Source organism: Tiliqua scincoides, chromosome 3 (genome assembly GCF_035046505.1).
Source record: "Tiliqua scincoides isolate rTilSci1 chromosome 3, rTilSci1.hap2, whole genome shotgun sequence".
NCBI lineage: Eukaryota > Metazoa > Chordata > Lepidosauria > Squamata > Scincidae > Tiliqua > Tiliqua scincoides.
The window spans coordinates 77,972,811-77,990,006 of NC_089823.1; the positions used below are offsets into that span (position 1 = coordinate 77,972,811).

The 17,196-nt window shown below is 40.3% G+C and overlaps 1 protein-coding gene across 3 annotated transcripts in view; it reads left to right on the forward strand.

Annotated features, from left to right (window-relative positions):
* PHKA2 (phosphorylase kinase regulatory subunit alpha 2) overlaps nt 1-17,196 on the forward strand; it is an 83,682-nt gene that overhangs the window by 55,014 nt on the left and 11,472 nt on the right. The window contains exons 27-32 of one of the 3 annotated variants that reach the window (XM_066622135.1): nt 91-192; nt 290-408; nt 1,044-1,073; nt 3,943-3,996; nt 10,981-11,154; nt 14,731-14,784. In XM_066622135.1, the coding sequence (XP_066478232.1) occupies nt 91-192; nt 290-408; nt 1,044-1,073; nt 3,943-3,996; nt 10,981-11,154; nt 14,731-14,784 (533 nt within the window). Of the gene's footprint in view, nt 1-90; nt 193-289; nt 409-1,043; nt 1,074-3,942; nt 3,997-10,980; nt 11,155-14,730; nt 14,785-17,196 lie in introns of those variants that run through there. The other 2 variants (XR_010794155.1, XM_066622136.1) reach the window with 2 other exon arrangements.

Consider the following 17,196-nt stretch of genomic DNA (forward strand, 5'->3'; position numbering starts at 1 on the left):
GTCTGAATGATCTGTGTTGTTGAAAACACATTCTTTTATTACTGGTAGTTTCACCTACAACTTATGTTTTTGCTGCTTTCTTTTATCTAGGTGAAGAAGCCTCAGAAAGCTTAATGAACCTAAGCCCCTTTGATATGAAAAATCTTCTTCACCATATTCTCAGTGGGAAAGAATTTGGAGTTGAAAAAAGCAGTAATAAACCTTTCTTTCATTGTTACTTGAAAGTGGCTCTTGCTTGTGTTTAATTTTTATAACAAGCTGGTTTCTTTATTTCTTTTTTCCCCCGAAGTGCGTCCTCTTGATTCTTGTACATCAAGCCCGGCTATATCTATTCATGAAGTGGATCATACAGGCGCAACTAAAACTGAAAGAAGTGGCATCACCAGGCTGAAGAGTGAGATGAAGCAGGTGAAAACATGTCTCTGTGTTTATCTTCGGGCAACTAAGGACAGGTTCATGGAGCTCATTATTCACTGGCCATTACAACTCATCCGTAACATTTGTCTAGCTTTTAGTTCATTTTAGGGTGCACTACAAATATTCTGTTGGACTCCAAAGAGCTGTACATAAGCTTATGTGTACACTGAGGGATTTTTAGTCCCGCTTCCTACCACAGCCCTTGTGCCTCCCAAAAAACTGCTCCTGGATGCTGAGAGACTTTCCAGAGCAGCTTCTGATGCAGCAGGAGGGGCTATATCCATAAGGGAAGATCAACAGTGTGTTTCTTGGGTGTTTATAAAAACTCTTTAGGTGCATGCAAGTGACTTTTATCTGAACTTCTGTTTTTTAAGTGTCCAGAACACCTACCCCATCTCATACCCCTAACAAATAATGTGCAAAAGTAGGGTACTGGTAATATTTGTCTGTGTTGGAAGCAGTAACTCACATGCCTTGCCTATATGAGACCTTTATTGCTTGAGTTGCTGGTATGCAGAGGAGAAAATAATAATCCAAGATAACCTAGCATTTGATTCTGTTGTTATTTTCAGCATCCGTAATACAAAATTGTTGAACATGCTTATGTAATTTTTTTTTTATTCTAGAGACATGGGAGACTAAGTAGTAGTGAGCAGGTGACATGAAAATTGCTCCTGTCCATATGTAGTTGTCTGCATGTTTTTAATTAGATAATGCATAAATGCCAGTCCATGCATGCACACCCACATACACAATTTGAATTTTTAAAGTCTTCAAGTAGAGAATTACTAATATGATAAATGTGTGAGGTTTTCTTTGGTGTGCTTTCTCTCACTAGCATGGGTTCCAGGGTTGTTTCCAAGGTTACTAATACAAGTCGGTTCTCCTGAATCAATAATCTCACATTGTGGATTAAAAAAAAAAAAAATTAGCAGTTTAGCATCACAGTTTTAGTGTGAGAGAACATCTTACTCATTCTAGTAGCCCATTCCCAGGACTATATCACACACAATGTGTTATAAATATATACATTAAAAATGAAACATGTGAATGTCAGAAACAGATGACATTTGTCAGGGGGCTGTGATTAGTCACAGTTCCCTACTGAGTGTTCATTCAGTGTCAAAGCTGGATTTCCCTCTGCATAATATATGAAATGGCCCTTAAGCAGTAAATGCTTGCTGTAAAGTTTAACCCTGTTGTAGCTAATGTTTGCATGGTCAGGTGAGAAGGAGAAGTAAGAAACACTCTGCTGATTGGCTAAAGCAATTTCACTTTGGCGTGGTTACAAATTGAGTTTATTACAATAGAGTGAAGTTAAGCAGTTATACAGAAATTATAAGTGATCCTGTTGATAAACCCTATATAAATGTATTTTTCTTATAATACTGAATGGTTGATACCTTTTTGTTTATATGTGATCACATCTTCTACAAATGTGATACATTTTAAACATACCAAAAATACCTTAAGTGTTTTGCTCAAAATGAAAAAGGTGCACTGCATTATTATACACCATTATAATACTATAATCCCTCTGCAACTATCTGTCTTCGGTTCCTTTAATGGAAAATCCACTTTCACTGCATTCCCTGGAACCTATAACTTGCCCACTAGAGGTCACCATTAACATGGCTGCCATAATAGCTGCATTAATACTATAAAATTCTGTAGAGGGAGTGATCATAAACCTAAGTACATCAGTAATTCCCATTTAAATTCAGCAGGATTGATGCATTTTGTATGTTTAAATCTGGAATAGTCAAGAGAATAAGATTGTGTTTATCTTCTTGTCCTCCCTCCTTTTATAAAGACTGACGTAATCAGGGGTAATGTAGAGTTTTGAGTGGATTCATTTCATGTCTTAAATTCTTATATTACATTAATATAGAAACCAATGATAATATTTAGTATAAATACTATATATAGCACGCCCAATTCTGTCCACCCTCCTATGGCCCTTCTTCTTGGTACTTCTCTTTAACCCATTTGTGCCCAGCCCACCGGTGTGTACACATTTATTTCCTGTTGCATATCTGCAACATTGGGCAGAAATGGTTTGAAGTCAAACTACCCCCTCATTGAACATTGTTGAGGACACAAGCAATGTTAGCCTAACAACAACCCCTTTAATAGTTGCACCACAGACCCGAGAAAATAGTTGACTAGCCTTGGATGAAACTGTGGCTATTCTGTATTCTATATGAATTATGCTCTTCCTCCAGGGAACACAGAACTGCATTTTGGATTCACAATAACTCTGTCAAAGACTATGTCCCCATGTGACCCTGTGATTTTCATAGCTTTCTGAGACTTTAACCAGGGATTTCCCACATCCAAGCGTGCCCATTTGTCCAGCCACTATGTTGTCCAGTGGCATTCTGCAGCTGGCTACTCGGTGGGATAGCACCCTAGACAAATATCACAATGATAGAATGGACAGCTTTGCTCTAAATAAAACGTTAATCTGAAACTGCAAGAAGGAAGTGTTCTGTGTGTATGGCTGATAGAGATGCATGTGGAAGAACCCACTCTTTTAAGATTCTGAGGAAGTGAAAGGGGACAAAGAAGCATCTTGGGAAGGACTTCTAATCTTGTAACCCAACATTGAGTCACATCCTGTCAACATTGAGTCACATCCTGTCAACATTGAGTCACATCCTGTCTTATGTTTCCACCATCAGAAGTTCCCACCATGAACAGAAGCTTTCTCCCTGAACAGAAGACATGTTTCACTCGTGCAAGGACTGTTTGCCTTGTGAATGGTTCGTGAAGGGGACTTTTGACATCAGAAACAGTAGTTGGGATCCTACCCATTGTTACCATAATGGTGACTCTAGCATTTTTTAAAAATATCCTTTAATCTCTTTAATCTCTCTAGTACACCATTTTTTAATGGTGTACAAATCTCTTTGTACACCATTCACCATAATATCGGAGTTCTGCCTGATATAACATCCAGAAACTGGAGTATATGCATCTGTGCTTTTAGTACGTTGCATTTGAAAACTCGTCCCAAATATCACGGTTAAAGCTAAGCATAGAAGAATTCATAAATTGTTTAGGAATGTTGACTTGGAATGTTCTGAAGGGAACATTGTAACTGTTTGGCATCTTGCTTGCATGCAACTTCATGGCACACAAGTGATTATGGTGCATGCTGTGTAGAAAATATCATACATTCACCCTAATGTGCTCTGTGTATCAAAAGCTATTCTTGTATGTCCCTCATTTGACTTTCATAATTGTCTCCTGCTATTTGAAGGCCAACACTCATCTTCTAGCTGTAGTGTCAACATGGATGCCAATCTGGGAATTTCTTGAAATTTTCATAAAAGACTGGGAATGTCTTACCCCATGTCAGCAAAATGGCAGCAAGGAGACATGATTCCTAGCAGGTTACAACAAATGAGGGCTTACGTGAATTTATGTTTTTGGGTTCGTTTTTCATGCTTGTCATTTTATTTCATTTCCATTTGGTTTTGATTTTACTGATTTTCATTGTCTTGTATTTCTGTTTTGTAGTTCTTCTATGGGGGCCATTCCACATCCAGCAGCATGCACTCTTCCAGGTCAATGGTAATCCCTGATTCAGAAACCTTAAAATCTCTTTCTCTTCCTTGTGGTAGGGACAGGCATATGCTTAGAACTTGTGTATTAAAGACTTTGTATTTTTGGGTTGCGTCTAACAATATAAGGCTGCAACCCAACCACACTTTCCTGAGAGTAAGCTCCACTGAACAAAATAGGACTTACTTCTGAGTAGACCTGGTTAGCGTTATGCCCTAAGTTGTACAAAAACACGACAGCTGTCTATTTAAAAGATAAAAAAAAATATTCCACATTGTACGTGCTAGTATGTAGACCAGCCATTTTCAACCACTGTGCTGTGGCACACTAGTGTGCCGTGAGTGGTCCACAGGTATGCCACAGGAATTTGGGGGAAGATCATTTATTAGTAGGGCCAATGGGAGTGTGAGCAGCTGGCAGCATGGTGTGCCTTGTCAATTGTCAAAAACCTGATGGCTTCATTTTATTGAAATAAGTATGTGCAAGTTTTAAGTGAGCCCACTTGAAGCAAAACTGGAGAATTCCAAAATGCAATGGAATGGAAAGTGAATAAGTGAGAAAATGTGAAGTGTTCCTTTTGTGTGATGGGCACTTGGTTTGATACAGTACAGCTCTTACATTGTCATCAGAGCCAGCTGTGATCATGACTCAAGTGAAGTGTTTCAGTAGATCAGGACGGACAAAAGAAGGCGCTTTCTCACACAATGACTTGATTACATTTGAATGGTGACAGACACAGGCTTTAAAATGGGATTAGAGAAATGTATGGAGGGCAGAACTATCAATGGGTATTAGCCCTGGTGGATGGACCAGGTTTAGAGTGCAATTGTTAAATTTCAGAGGCTGGGAGGCAAACAATGAGGGAAGACTGTTGTTATTATGCTCTTCTTGTGGATTACCCAGAGGGATCTGGCTAGCCACTGCTGCAAACAAGATACCAGACTAGATGAGCACTTGGTCTGACCCGGAATGGGTCTTAAATTGTCATCAGAACCAGCCAAGATCTTAAATGAAATGCTTCATTTCTATCACCATTCAAATGATGATAGAATTTCAGTTATGTATTGTGTGCCTTCTTTTGTCAGTCCTGGATCTACTGGCAGTCAGTTTCATTGCATAAACCAGATGAGAACAGGAGGAAAATGTCTCTCGATTGGCTTGCTCCACACCAGGAAAAGACTTGATGGGGAGACTCTCTGGGCAGAATCCAAAGATAATAAAAGCATGAGGGATATTGGAATGGATTAAGCCACACACCTAGCCCTGAAGGCCACAGGCGCAGCTAGTGAGAAGAAACTAGAAACGGCAGTATCTTAGGACAATCCAGCTAAGAACAGCTGAATGAAGATGTGGGAACTTTAAGGTCTATCAGTTCTAACAAGGGAGCAACATAACTTTCTGTGTCAGCTGGCTGTTGGAACCCATTTGTACTATTAAACTATCTGATACTTTCCCCATCAACTCACTTTTCAGTTCCTAAGCCTTGAGGGGAAACTGATAACATGTTGTTAGAATGTTCTCTGCCAATCTTGTAGGTTAGAGAATTGGTCTTTTAATAAGGATGTTGGCATTCTGCACACTGTGCTGAGTTTGGCATGAAATCTCACAAATATGCCATGTTCCATTTATTTTGACGGGGACTCGCCTGCTAAATGGCTGTGTGAAGGCTCTGCGGCTTTACACACGTTTCACACTCATTATCCAGGCCCATAATTCACTGGCAATGATTTATTAATGGAAAGCGAATCTGGTTAAGCAGAGCTTATCACTGTAGGCACAGAAGAGAGAACAGCACAGCAGAGGTACATTAATAGCTTCAGCATTGGCACTTCCACTGAATTGTAGTGTGACTAAATGTCAGCCTTGCTGAATGGAATACAGCCTGAGTCACTGAACAACCAGGTCCTCTGCAATGCAAATAGACATTTTGTAGGCTGTTTTAATCTTACAAGAGGAAAGCTCTTTTCCCCCCTCTCATTTTGCCTTAACTTAAAAATTAATATAGACCAGTAATTGGATTTTTTTAAGCATTCTGCAGTGCATGTAAAAAAAGAGGTTCTCACTTGCTCTGCTTTATAGGTCTTTCATAAGATGTTGTACATTTCAGATCCACTGGCTTTGGAATTGGATCTACAGCAATCCAAATTCCACTTAATATTCTGGGTGATACTAGAAATGTAGAGTACAGTTCACAAATCTATCTTATTTGGCATCCATAGATTCTAGCGCAGTGGTTCTCAAACTTTTAGGAAAACTTACTCCCTAAGTAAATCTTTGCAGGGGAGTGGCGAGGGCAGCAATGTGGTCTCCAGGATTGTGTCGCTAAGGGGGGTGAGGGGGGGTGATTTCACTTACTGTCACTTAGGGCTGCTGGAGGCTCCAGGAGGTGGAGGAACTTTACATAACCCTCAGCAGGGCTCTCCAAGGCTTTTAGAATTTTCAGAAAAGCAAGTGCAAAGCACTTCCTGTTTGTGTTCACATTTCTGTTGCATTTGTGTTGGTTGCATGCTTTATGCCCGCTTTTCTGAAGATTCTAAAAGCCTCAGGGCTCCCCACAGCTCTTGGAGCCTCCAGCAGCCCTAACTTAGTGACAGTAAGTGAAATAACCCCCCTTAGCAATGTGATCCTGGGGATTGTTGGAGGAAATTAAAAATAGTTTCCTCTTTGGGGAGGAAGCAGAGTAGCTTAAGCAGCGGACCTCCCTTTTGGGTATCACCCCAGGGAACCTCCCTCACCCGGCTGACTGCTAAAGAGGCAATGGCTTGTTAAAGTTGCAAAAAATAAGTTATTTACTTACAGTTCCATTGAGTGTATATTTACAGCATCTGAATAGGATCAGAGGTTCAGCTATTACTTAGAGATAGCAAGGCCCTGGAGCTGCCTCGCCCTGCATGCCTTGTGCTCAAGATGGCCTGGGCATCAGAGCCCTGGTGTTCACATCTTAACAGGCTTGTGGTTAGAGGACAAGAGGAAGTGCTCAGAGGAGAAGGGAAGGATAAAGGGTTAGGGCCACACACTACACGGATCACAGAGAGAACAGGTAGAAAGGTCAGATTCACTGGGTCATAACTTGACTCCTTCTGGACAGCATCCTGCCCCCTCTGGACAGCAGACAGAGTCACTGCCCTTGCCCCTTCCCCACCCCTTTACACAAACTGGTGGGTCACGACCCTCCAGTTTGAGAACCATTGTTCTAGTGCATATTTTTACCTCCGTTTTCACCTGACATGTGGCAGATTCTTTGACAACATGACACTGATAACCAAGCGCCAAGGGTAAACGGACTAACCCAGAGCAGTTTGGTCATGGTTTTATATGGTGCAGATTTGAACCTGAGCTTGTGTTTAAAAAAGTGTGTGACTCTAGAACTAGTGCTGAATTAATGCTCTTTGTCTTTCCAATAATTGCTGTACAGGAAGGCAAACTACACTGGTAGTGAGTTTCAACAGCTGCCAAAAGCTTTCAAAGCAACCATTCTGCCTTCACTCTACAGGGCATTGCAGAGCTGTTATGTTCAGACCATAATTCTCATTTTCATCTAAGATGCAGAAGGGACAGGCCTTCTTCTGTAATAATTGTGTAGAAAAAAGACCATTTTATTGCATGTAGCATAGGTACTGGGGGGCTCACGTATCCACAGATTCAGTTATCTGTGGATTGGGTCCAGGGCTCCTGCAAGTGGCCCCTCCAAAGTGCCCCTCAATACTGGAGGGTCTGCAGTGCTCAGCAAAGGCCGAAGCCCTCAGTCCCCAGCCTCTGCCAGGCTCAGATTGATCTCAGATTGAAAACACATGATTTCTGGTTTCACAGAGAACCCGGAAGTCGCACATTTGAGTATGAGCCCAGCAGAGGCTGGGGACTGCTTCCTTGACCTCTGCTGAGCTCAGAAGCCCCTCCGGACCGTGGGGGACAAGTGTTCACCCATATCCACGGTCTCAGCTATCAGTGGGGTGTTCCAGAACGAAACCCTCGTGGATAAGGGGGTGCGCCTGTACAACTGTTAGAGCACAGGAGCTATGTTTCCTTTGCATCTGGTTGCTTTGTTTGCTGCAGTGCCTGCCGCACAGTCTTGCTGCCTTAACATGTAAAAAGCCCAACATTTCTTTGACCATTTCTACTCTGCTACTGTGCTGTGCCAGACATTTTAATGAATTGCACTTTTGATGTATTTTGATGTATTACAGTTGTTCGGAATTGAAAATATGCTTATTTGTGCAGTGGAGTTTTTCTTATAAGGGGCTTTAATATTGGATAAATGGGAGAAGAGTATTTCATTCAAAAGGAAGGCTTTGTGAAGTTAGTGGGTGGGGCTTAGAATTGATATGCAAAAATCAACAGGTGAAGCTTGTCAGAGTATAGAGATTAAGTAATTAACTGCTGAGCTGGTCAAATGCATGTTAAAGGTACAACTACATGAAGTAATTCAGCAGTTGGCACTGCTTGTATTTATATAAGAGATACTTGAATCATTAAGTGTTATTTTGTTATGTTCTGGAAAGCCTGCTTGGTTTTTTAAAATTGAACTGATAATACTCCTATAAATACTGTGTTTGTTTGTTTTGTGTATGTATATGTGTATATATGGGTCAAAGTTGTCCAAAGGATGCTTTAGTTAACTTGGATCGTACTCTTAACAATATAATTAGTGGCTAAATTTCACATTAGTATCTACCCAAGCTGCTTTCTTTGCTTGCTTGTTTTCATTGGTAATGTCTGGAAACCCTAGGTAGAAACCTATTATGGAAGGCACTACATTTCTGGAATTTAGTAAGCAAAGAAAAGGTTCTTTATTATTGATTTCATTTGATATCCTGTATCCCTGTAGGGGTCAGAGCCATTTATAAATTTGTCTGTTTTACAGTAAACCATTAAAGAAAGAAATTGCAGCAAATAATTGATTCATTAACCTTCCTCACCACCTACTTTAATCTTGGCATCATATTACAGTCCAAAAAAAATATTCTTATATATACCCACCTTCCAGAAGATGCTCAAGTTTTGGCTTAACTCCTGAAGAAGACAATTTCAAAACTATGGAGCAGCCATGAAGAATGCCCTTCTTGTATGAACATGGTACATTGGTGGTATTGTTAAGAAGATATGTGCATTGTGATGAGGAACCCTATCAAAAGTGCCTTTTGTGATGCCCTTCAGCAGAGGCCTGAGGAAAGACTGTCAATGAAAAATTGTTTTCTGTCTGTCCTCTTTGTGGTTCTGGTGTTGTCATTTCTTTGTCTGACAATATCAACAAATAGCGATTCAATGATATTCAGCAGGAATTTCTAAACCAAGTTAAGCAGTGGCAAACTGATAATGAAATTGTAGCAGACCACTTTAAGAATTTTTTCCTTGTCACTGTGGTTTGATGTACAGTAAATTACATACTGAGTTCTGTGTTGAATTGTCTGGGGAAAGTGAATTTAATGTGCATCCATATTGAAAGAATGGTAGTTGGTATACTTGATATAAGTAATTGAATATATTATAGACTTCACAAATAATTGTCATAGATTGTTAATGTGTGCTAATTGGTACAATTAGGCAAGGAACTGTATTGGTAGATATTGAGAGGAGATTTATGGTGAAGATACTTTAACTGAATAAATTTATTGGCTTTGATAGTTTTACTTTTTGTTTTGATGGAATTACTGCATTTGGAATATGTAAGATGTCATTTGGATGTAAATTAGTTCAAGATTGATTAGCTAAAACTGATAGAATAATTTTCTAAAAGGCTCAAATAGTGTAGTAGTACATAGAAAATTAATTGAATTGTGGGTAATAATGTTGAATTCAGTTAATAAAAGGAGTTACTTCAATTAATTCCTGTTGGAAATTCATTAGCACACTTATTGTAGGAGATGTCTGTTTTACGTTAAACAAGATTTCTATATATGAGCAGTAAAATGCTAGAAGTTTAGTTAGAAGGAAGAGGGAAAAGAATATTGACGAAAGTAATGTTCCAATTGGTTATGAGAAAGCAAAAGTGTTTGTACAGACAGCTTTTTCCTTTAGTGAGCAGCATCCAAATTTTGGCCCCTGTTCTGTTTCCAGGGTCTTTCAGTCAGCATCATTAGTACAGCAGTCCCTTGCCTGTGAGGCTGTTTGTTACCTACCAATTAGCAGCTGGAAAGTGTAATAATAAAAAAGAACCATTTTTATCTTTCATTGACTCTCAAGGTTTGTGCCTGGTCACATGTATATTGCCTTACATGCCACTGAATTCTGTGGTACTTCACCAGCGTAACTATGAGCTATATTAAAGCCAGTAGTGGATCCATGTAGAAAATCTGCATCATTAAGTAGGAACAGGTAGGCATTCAAACACACCTGAATGTCAAGTTCAAATGGTTTCCATAGTGAAAATGGATTGTGAGTCTCTGGCACATGAAGTGACATTTTCATGCTGATCAAAAAAATTAATTGGATAACATTTATGTAAGATTTTTAAGTGAAAACATCCTTTATTGAAAAGTAACTTGTGATTTATGTATATGTTGCCTCCCCAAGTTGCTATTTTCCATCAGGTTGTATGCTTTGAATCATTCCAAGGAGAACTTGATTCTGTTTTCATTATAATTGAATGGTATTTTTGCCAATGTTATTTTCAGACTGACACATTAAGAAAATGTGAACATAACTGTGGGGAAAGGAAGCAGCCCTGTATCACAGGTGTTTTGTAACCAGTGACCATCATAGTCAGTAACCAAATCCTACCATTTTAGTGAAACTTAGTTTTGGATGGAGTATTTTCCAGGCAAATACACACAAGAAATTCCTGAAGCTTTTTTTTTTTGTGCCCCCCTCCCCAGCAAAGCAACTTTAGGAAGGGAATTGAAGAAGTAGTAAAAGGAATGTAATGCTTTCATTGCTTCTTTGCACTTGAGTAGTTGTCCCAAGTGACTTTCCCCTGTGGGGCTTAAAATATGTGTTCCTGGGGGTTGGCATCTGAATTTTTGTTACGACATTTGTGTGTGTGTCTTTTATTTGCAGAGATGCAGTAGTCCATCTTCTCCTACTAGTACATCATCTCCCACAGGGTCTGGTGGACATTATATCAGCTGGGGTGATCGACAAGGGCAGTGGCTCCGCAGGAGGCGGCTTGATGGTGCCATTAACAGAGTCCCTGTTGGGTTCTACCCAAAAGTGTGGAAGATCCTTCAGAAGGTAACTTAGAAGCAATAGAAGTGAGAGAATGCTGCGTGTTTTCTGATAAATTTGACTTTTAAGGTGAATTGTGATATTTCAGATTATACCTGACCTGATTAGAATGTAGACAGGTTTGACTTTGACAGCATTGTGGAAAGTGTCCCACATTACTTCTGTAAGTGTGTTAATTCCTATGCATTGGAACCCTGTCTTCATTCCTGGCTGAGTGTTATATCTTTGGCATGCTAATTCTTTTCCCAAAAGTATGCTCCCATGGAAGAGGATTCTTTTTTAAATAATTTGTTTCCTTGTAAACATAGTTAAGGACAAATCAGACTATACAAATTTTATTCTTTCACATATTCACAATATGTTGGGCTATGCAGGGTTCATGCTGGTCCTACAGTTCTCCCTCTCTGGACCTTAGACAGGGTGTCTTTCCCACCTGCTCAGCAATTTCCCTCCTGACAGAGTGCCATGGGAACATCAGTGTGACTGGCTATGTTCCCTGTAAGGGAACCATGCACTCAGCATGGTCTCCTTCTATAGCTACGTGGCATCACAATGCTATCTCCAGATGCTCTGCAATGATGGCATATGCCTTCCCTGAACTTCTGGGTTACCTAGCTCAAAACTGTACAGAGCTTAGCTTTGAGCTGCATTGCTATGTAGCTTAATGATAAGCCTGGGAACTAGTCCTGTAATATCACTGTTCACACAAATATCACAGTTGTGTGGGACAACCCTATGGGGGCACAATCCAACAAATAAGTTAAATAATTAAGGGCACAAGCTTAACCCCTTATGTCAGTGCTTTCCAGCACTGACAAGGGCAATTCAACTGCAAGGTAAGAGAACAAATATTCCCTTATTTTGAGGAGGCCTCCATGAGTGACATCCATCTGCAGGATGCAGTGCATGTCCCACTGACACCGCTATGCCAGTGCTGGAAAGCACTGACATAAGGGGTTAGGATTGCACCCTAGGTTAATAATTGACTTCCAAAGGGCGAACTTTGGGATCATTAGAAAAAGTATTGAGAACAAAACGGCTAATATTATAATGCTGTCGTACAGATCGATGGTAAGGCCACATCTGAAGTACACACCTGGATCCAGTTCTGGTCGCCGCACCTCAAAAAAGACATAGTGGAAATGGAAAAGGTGCAAAAGAGAGCGACTAAGATGATTACTGGGCTGGGGAGCCTTCCTTATGAGGAAAGGCTGCGGCGTTTGGGCCTCTTCAGCCTAGAAAAGAGACGCCTGAGGGGGGACATGATTGAGACATACAAAATTATGCATGAGAAAGATAAAGTGGATAGAGAGATGCTCTTTACACTCTCACATAACACCCGAACCAAGGGACATCCACTAAAATTGAGTGTTGGGAGAGTTAGGACAGACAAAAGAAAATATTTCTTTACTCAGTGTGTGATTGGTCTTTGGAACTCCTTGCCACAGGATGTGGTGATGGCATCTGGCCTGGATGCCTTTAAAAGGAGATTGGACAAGTTTCTGGAGGAAAAATCCATTACGGGTTACAAGCCATGATGCGTATGTGCAACCTTCTGATTTTAGAAATGGGCTATGTCAGAATGCCAGATGCAAGGGAGGGCACCAGGATGCAGGTCTCTTGTTATCTGGTGTGCTCCCTGGGGCATTTGGTGGGCCGCTGTGAGATACAGGAAGCTGGACTAGATGGGCCTATGGCCTTATCCATTGGGGCTGTTTTTATGTTCTATTGCATCCCCATTACTGCAGTCACCTGCTTTCCTTTCCACTTCTCTGGAAACAGGGAGACCTTCAGTCTTATGCAAGGAGACCTGGGAAATGTAATTTCCAAGCACCTATCAATGCTAAATACTCAGGCAACCTGAAGAACTATATTATTTCATGGTCCGAGCTCCCAGTTGAGCATTTGGGGTACCAGGGATTAAATTGAAGCCTTGCAGGGAAGTATCTCACAAGGCATAATTATCGCTGTTGCCTTGGTCATCAATTAAGTTTTGTGAGAAGGGAAGGAGGCAGCAGGAAAAGACTTGGGGGTTAACATGGACAGAGTCTAGTGGGACATGCCTAATAATGATACTGGAACCTTAATGGGGTCTGAATTTCACAGTAGGTTTGCTATAAAATAGGTTGTCTATAATTTTTTTGAAAATTCCAGCTAGTGTACTCCATTCCAAATCAAGCCTAGGAAGTTCAGCTGTTGTTACTTTATACCCTTTATTGGTAACATTTTTAAAAAACTTGAAAAGCAAATCATTTTTGTACATTTTTATATACAAAGATTGAACAACATTAGCAAAGTTGGAAAGATACAAAATCAATATAATAGGATCTCATTTGAAACCCATTCATATACTATTAATGGAATTATAATTGTGTAGTACTGTACTAACAACAGCATTTCTTTTTAAGGGGAAATCAGATAGCATCTTGCCAATTAGTGCCAATTAAAAGCAAAATACAGAAGAGTTGTTTTAGGTAATTCTGCTAAGTATAACAACAAGCCAATTTTATACTGAACTGAGCTTGAGCACTTAACTTCTAGATACAAGATGACTAATGTCATTTCATTTGACTCTTCATGTTGCCCTGCCTGAAAAAATTTGTCTATTTTAAAGGAATGCTGTTGTCAGTCTAATTCCTGTGTATTTAATTGACTGCTTATTCTTATAATAAGAATATCTGCCTGCTTTTTACCACCCTTTGATTAAAATCTTGGAGGCCCTGTAAGAAGCAGATACATTCATGTTGTGGACAGTTGGATCTGACTAGTAAGCTGGCATTTGGTTGCCCTTGTCATAGAGAATGCATGGAAAAGGCCTTTCCCACATGTATTCCACTTGTGTATCTGAGTCACTGCACCAGTGCGACTGCCTCTTTCCCACAGCCAAACAAATACTTTTGAATTGGTGGTCCTCCCTTTATGTTCTTCAGTACAGCATTGCATACAGGTCCAGCCTATTTATACACGGATTTTTTATACACGGATTTGACTCAACACGAATGGCCCCTGCAAATGAGAAGGAATGTGCTGATCCCTAGAGAAGGGGAAAAATGCATCCCTTTTAAAATCAGTTTAAAAAACTGAACAGTCCTTTAACAATAGCCTCCTTAATGAGAGAGAGAGAGAGAGAGAGAGAGGGCAGTTGGCTGACAATCCATCAATTCTTCTCTCTCCAGGCGACCCCTCCCTTCCCCCTGAGCATGTGAAAGAAAGGTGATCATTTTGCATTGGTGAAGGGAGGGGCTGAGTGAAGCACCTTTGTAAGCGCTTGGAGGAGGACTGATTGATGGATTGTCTTCTTAATGACTCTTATCTTACATCACAAAGGTCAGCAAGGCTGTTTTTAAATCACCAGAGCAAAGAAAATTTTTAAAAATGGATTTGCTATAGTGCGTTTTTTGCCATCCACGTGAGTGCTTGGAACGGAACCCACGCAAATAATGAGGCTCAAGCTGTTTTCATAATGAATTTGCTATTTACTTTGAGGTCTCCTGCCAAGTTCCTATAGTAAATTCATTTAAAATTTTGATGCATTTTAATCACATTTAGTACATTTTAAACTTTATGTTGTATTTGTTTCAGTGCCATGGTCTCTCTATTGATGGTTACGTCCTTCCTTCTTCAACAACAAGGGAGGTAGGTTGAATAAATGATTTGGTTTGAAGCAGGGTTAAATTTGTCTGATCAATCTCAGAACTCTCATTTGTTACTAGAACTCTGATTGGAAAACATAGCAAAGAAGACAGTATCTTTGCATTTGCATCATTGCCAGGTAACCAAAAGCTCACCATCTTTTATATTTTTTAATTAGGGGTGCAGAACTGTAACTTCCAGGTATGCTTAAGCTTCAGTAGTAATTTTTTTAGGTGCCTATGATAGGAATTGCTATTATCTAGGTGGCAGAAAATGAGATGCACTGGAAGGACTGGAGGCGACTTTTCAAACCTCTTGAAATCAATGTGTATTCTGTCACTGGATTTAGTGATGGGTGGACTGAATGCAAAATGAATAAAATTATACCTTTTGGGATTAATTTTTGCAGGTGCAGTAAAATGCAAGCTTTATTTTTAGAAATTCTTTGACTAAAGCAACTGCAGAAATAATGTGGTGCTATGAATAAAAAATGATTTAACATATATAAATCCAACCCTACCTGTTTACTCAGGAATAGTTACTCCCACTTAAGTATGCATAGCATGGCCCTTTTGTATACATGTAATGACCAGGCATATTTCTGCTGTTAATGAGTGTGTTAGGTTTTGCATTTCAGATCTGAGCCATTTTGCCCTGTAGCTCCTTCCGCCTTTTCTTTTGTCTTGTAAAGTGAAAAAAAGTATTGTATTTGATCAACAAATGCTGTTGTTTGTAAGGCCTTGCATTTCCTCCTTGGGGTCTTTACATTGACAATTTGACTTCAGAACACAATGTGTAGAAAACACTACTGCTGCAAATGTTTATGTTTTAAATCCTGCATCCCTGTGTCATGTGCTGAGGATAGTGCTTCCTGAATTTTAGTTACTGTTCTGATAAGATTTCTTAAACGAAGATCTTTAGACTTATTTCCCCCCCCCCCAAACCTGGGTCCTTGTTGCATGCAAATCATGATCCACTTTTTGTACATTTTGTCAGCTAGCCCTTTGGCATTAGTTTCATTTGTGCACTGTTTCCCAGGTACAATGAAAAGAGGGGGAAAGCTATTATTAGCATTAGGCACTGAGTATGTTAACAGCTCTGGTCTTGCCAAGTGTTCATAATTACAGCTTAATGGGGCTTTCTAATTTTAGAGGCATGATTTATTTTCCTATTTTTGTCATGTGGAAAATGGAAAAGGCAATTGTTGCCTTACTCACAGAGCTTTAGAACTATGTGGCTGCCACATTCTGTGGCAGCCATTGTTTCTGGGATTGGTGCTGCCTTTGGTCACAAGCAGAGTCAGCTTGCAAATTACTACATCTTCCGAGGGGCTCCTCCAGGCCACTAGAGCCAGCCCTGCCTGCTTTGCAGTGATCAGGATTCTTTTTTTCACCTTTATTGGCAAATAAGATATACAAACAAAAGTAATAAATAATACAAAAAGGTTACATAAGCATTATGCCCATTTGATTGGAGAAGGTCAAAATGATAGATTTTTTTTTTTACTTGACAGAGGCATCATCATGGATTAGTATTATCTATGTTAATAAATCTTACAACACTGGATTTGCATTAGTTTATACCAACTGATTAAATGGCGGAAGAGCTCTGCTCTCTGCACTGTATTACCAGTTTTATAAAAATTGCTAATTGGGTAATATGCGATTCATCAACTCCATTCAGCAAATTTTGTAGAATGAATTTATCAGGATGTCCTGGAAATTTAGAGAGAATTGGGTCTAGGTGGAGTAAGCAAATATATAAATTGCAATACAACAGTATATGGGTCAGGCACTCTACTGTCTTGCTGTTACAAAGCCGTGCTTCATACGGGCAAAGCCGTGCTTCATACGGGACTGCACTGAATCTTCCAATTAATATGTTAGAGGATCAGGATTCTAGATCAGTCCAAATCTGCTAGCTTGCTTGGCAGCACTTTTTCTCCATCTGTCTCCCTGTCCCCAGTTGCGTACCTGCCATAGACCGGGATGGGGCAAAAACTCCAGGCTCCAGCCGCTAGGACTCTGTGGAAGCCTCTCTGAGGCTCCCAATGGGGGCGGAAACTGTGCTTCTAGAAAACTGGAAGCACAGTTTATGGTGTCAGGGAAGCTCCCAGAGCCTTCCCCGATGTGGGCAGAGGACACGTGAGGCTCCGTGAGCCTCTGGTGAATAGAGGGGGCAGATTTCTGTGGGGGGGGTGGCGCTAGCCCACGGGGACGCCATTGCAGAGCCTTGCCCTGGGCGCGGGGCTGCGGAGGTCCGTGGCTGCCTGCCCCATCTGAGCAAGGGTCTGGGTCTTGCCATTCTCAGTAGGCGAGGTTAGATCTCCATCACCACTTCTGAGTATTTTTTAGTTTCAGCAACTTTGTTGTGCATCACTGCATCCCTCTTTACTTTCCCATGGCTGAAATGGAT